Below are 2,930 nucleotides of genomic sequence, written 5' to 3' on the forward strand. Positions count from 1 at the left end.
CAAACCCCAATTAACCCATACAAACCCCAATTAACAGCAGCCCGGTGTCTGCAGCCAGATAAAAGCGAGCCATTATCAGTTTGTCTGTCAGCAGAAAAGGACAGCTCTCTGTCAGTGTTGTCCTTATCGACACAGCYCTGTAATTACATTTTTCTCTTTGAATTTCCATCCTCACACGCTCGTGTATCCATTTCTATATAAATTTTTGTGCACGGCCTGAAGAACTTGAGCTGTGTTTCTAATTCCTCCCAAAGCCCATCTGCTGAAATCCACTCTGGAGGGGGAAAAGCAGAGCTTTCCATTGCAGGATGTATTGAAAGCTCAGTTAATTCCTGCCAAGAGCTGGCCAGAGACAAAAATGAGGGTCATTGTTCATGGTCTGGATCATTGTTCCTGCTCTGTAATTAATTAACAGAAGAGTCTAAAGCCAGAGCTGAGAGGTGCCACTTCAAAAAATCTATTTTTGTGTTGTGAGTTCCATCCTTTTTATTTATTATCTCCACCACAAAGGTTTGATTCATGCTCCTGATTTTTTTTTTTTTTTATGGCCGTGACTTTCATTGTTGCTAAATAGTCTTAATCTTCCTGGCTGTAATTGGGCCTCGTGGTTGCTCAGTGTTTGGAGCAGGTTATAATTAGTACAGATTAACTCTGAGGTGAAGGGGATTATTTGTTACCTCTCCCCTCATTTTGTAATCCCCAGTAAATAAATAACACAAACGAGCTCAGTGCTCCCAACCACGCTGCCCACATTTATTTCGCTGAGTGGCTGCTGCTGAGCTTTAATTAGAATTTGCAAATCAAACATCTAAAAAATATAAAAAAAAAAATGCCAAGCAAAGTTATTTGTGGGGTGCTCTGGGTTGTCTCTGCTGTGATCAAGTGATTTTWAAATTTGGGCATTAATGAAAAATTACTCATTTATTATTTCTTGTTCTCCACAAGGGTTTGTTCCAGGAATTGCTGGGGTTCCCATCAGATCATCCCATGGGGTTGATAGGGCAGGGGTTGGAGGGTTTGTGGGGTTGGAGGGGAGAGCAGCTTCTCCCATGGCCCAGAGCAAACTGCTCTGCTCTGATCTCTTCCTTCAGTCCAGGCTGAGGAAGATTTTCCAGCGAATTAACAGAAAATGGACATTATGGAGTCAGCAGATCATGAAATTATTGGGTTGGAGGGACCCCAAATCCCACCCAGTGCCATGACAGGGACACCTCCACTGTCCCCACCCCAATGTCCAGCCTGGGACAGAACTGAATTCCTACTGAATTCACAGTAGAATTCCTGTTAAAACCAGCAATGATTTAATTTACTGAATTCCCACAGCGATTTTGGAGCCTTTGGCATTCAGACAGGAATCTGCAGCCCATCCYTAGAGACAGCACAGAAATATTTCTCAGGCAGCGTGGTGGGCACGGTGCTGCTGCTGTGTCCTGTGGGATTCGGGTGAGAGCTGCCAGAGGTGAAAACATTTCAGAATTCAGGATTTGTCCCTGTGTGTGACTGAAATCAAGGCTCTGAGTGCCCAGAGGAGCCAAATCTGGGGTGTTGTGGCCATGGAGGTGTCTCTGGGATTCCTGGAAGCACCACGAGATGGGCTGACGGCAGGAGGAGAAATGAGAAAGGAGAAAAACTCTGCTGGGAGTTACTGCAGAGAATCCTTCAGGCTGCCAGCACACCGAGATGATTTTGAATGTCTTTCACTGCATTTGGAAGGGAAAGGAGGAGGGAGGATCAGGTGAAACAATAACAAGGTTTAAACCAATCGTGTCGTGAATGAAAAATGAGGAATTTTGCTGACTGGAAATGGTCACTTTATTGCTGTCTCTTCCGTTTGGATGAAGGCAATTCCGAGGATTTTATAAAATACTTGTTGTTTTTAAAACCCTCTGTGGGGAGCGACAGCCAGGAAATACCTGAGCAGCAAAGACAAGGGAAGAGAAGTCAATTGGAGGRATTTGTGTTCCCATTTATCTCGTTCCAATCAAATAATGGCTTCTTTCCTTTCAGCAGACAAGTGTGTTAGCTCTTGTCCAGGGGATGACAACGATGATCTGAGCATCAAAACCAAGAGGAATAAGTAAGTCCTGAAAGTTTCCTTGTCTCTGTCCCGTGGTGGGCAGGGTTGGTATAAAGAAGGGCAAATTAAATACAATTTTTTTTTTCTGCTGGGTAATGATGGGAGCCATTTATGATGTCCCCATCAGAGCCAGGGCTCCCTGCACCCTCTTCCCCATGGACATCACCCGTTTTTGTCTGGGTAATCCCCTCCAGGGATTATTTCCCAGGCAGTGCATTAAAGATTTTTCCCCACCCTCAGCTTTGCAGGCTCAGGGCCAGCCCAAGTCCTGCTCTCACTGACCTTTATTGCTTCTTGTGCTTCCCATTCCCCTGAAATCACAAAGAAAAGGTGATTTTGGGGTGTGCAGAGCTCCCAGCTCCATTGCACGAGTCCTTCCAGGGGGCAGGCACGGGGTTTGGATCACTCCAGATGTGCTGAATTGAATTATTTACTGCCATTTTTGGCATGGAGAAAAGGACTCCTGCAAAGTGTCCCAGCTCAGCAGGGTCTGTGTAAAGCTGTCACTGGGGTGTACTGGAATTGTGGGCTCAGAGTCTCCGTGGTGGCCCCAAGGGACCCCTCCTTCCCTCCCAGCCCCAGGCTGGGTACCGGGCTCCAGTTTGGGGGAATTGCCCATCTGGGAACACCTGCACCAAAAAAACTGTTGAACAGCCAGTTTTTAATAATGACAGACAGGGTTAAGGGGATAAAAAGGGTTTCACCTCGGGATTTGGGATTTCAGGTGCACAACTTGATGGCAGAATGCACACCCGTGTACAAAACGGATACAAGTTTTATAGGTTTCAGGAATTAGCATATCTATCTAGGATTCCCAATAAGATACAAGTTTTATAGGTTTCAGGAATTAGCA

At 45.6% G+C, this 2,930-nt stretch overlaps 1 protein-coding gene across 1 annotated transcript in view; it reads left to right on the forward strand.

Annotated features, from left to right (window-relative positions):
* Positions 1 to 2,930, forward strand: part of LOC130586849 (transcription elongation regulator 1-like protein) — a gene marked incomplete at its 5' end in the record, with an annotated part of 15,664 nt that overhangs the window by 2,034 nt on the left and 10,700 nt on the right. Inside the window, one exon of the mRNA XM_057387761.1 lies at positions 2,008 to 2,077. Within this exon, the coding sequence (XP_057243744.1) occupies positions 2,008 to 2,077 (70 nt within the window). The remainder of the gene's footprint in view (positions 1 to 2,007; positions 2,078 to 2,930) is intronic.

Source organism: Malurus melanocephalus, unplaced genomic scaffold (genome assembly GCF_030028575.1).
Source record: "Malurus melanocephalus ecotype Western Australia unplaced genomic scaffold, MMel_1.1 scaffold_1355, whole genome shotgun sequence".
Classification (NCBI taxonomy): domain Eukaryota; kingdom Metazoa; phylum Chordata; class Aves; order Passeriformes; family Maluridae; genus Malurus; species Malurus melanocephalus.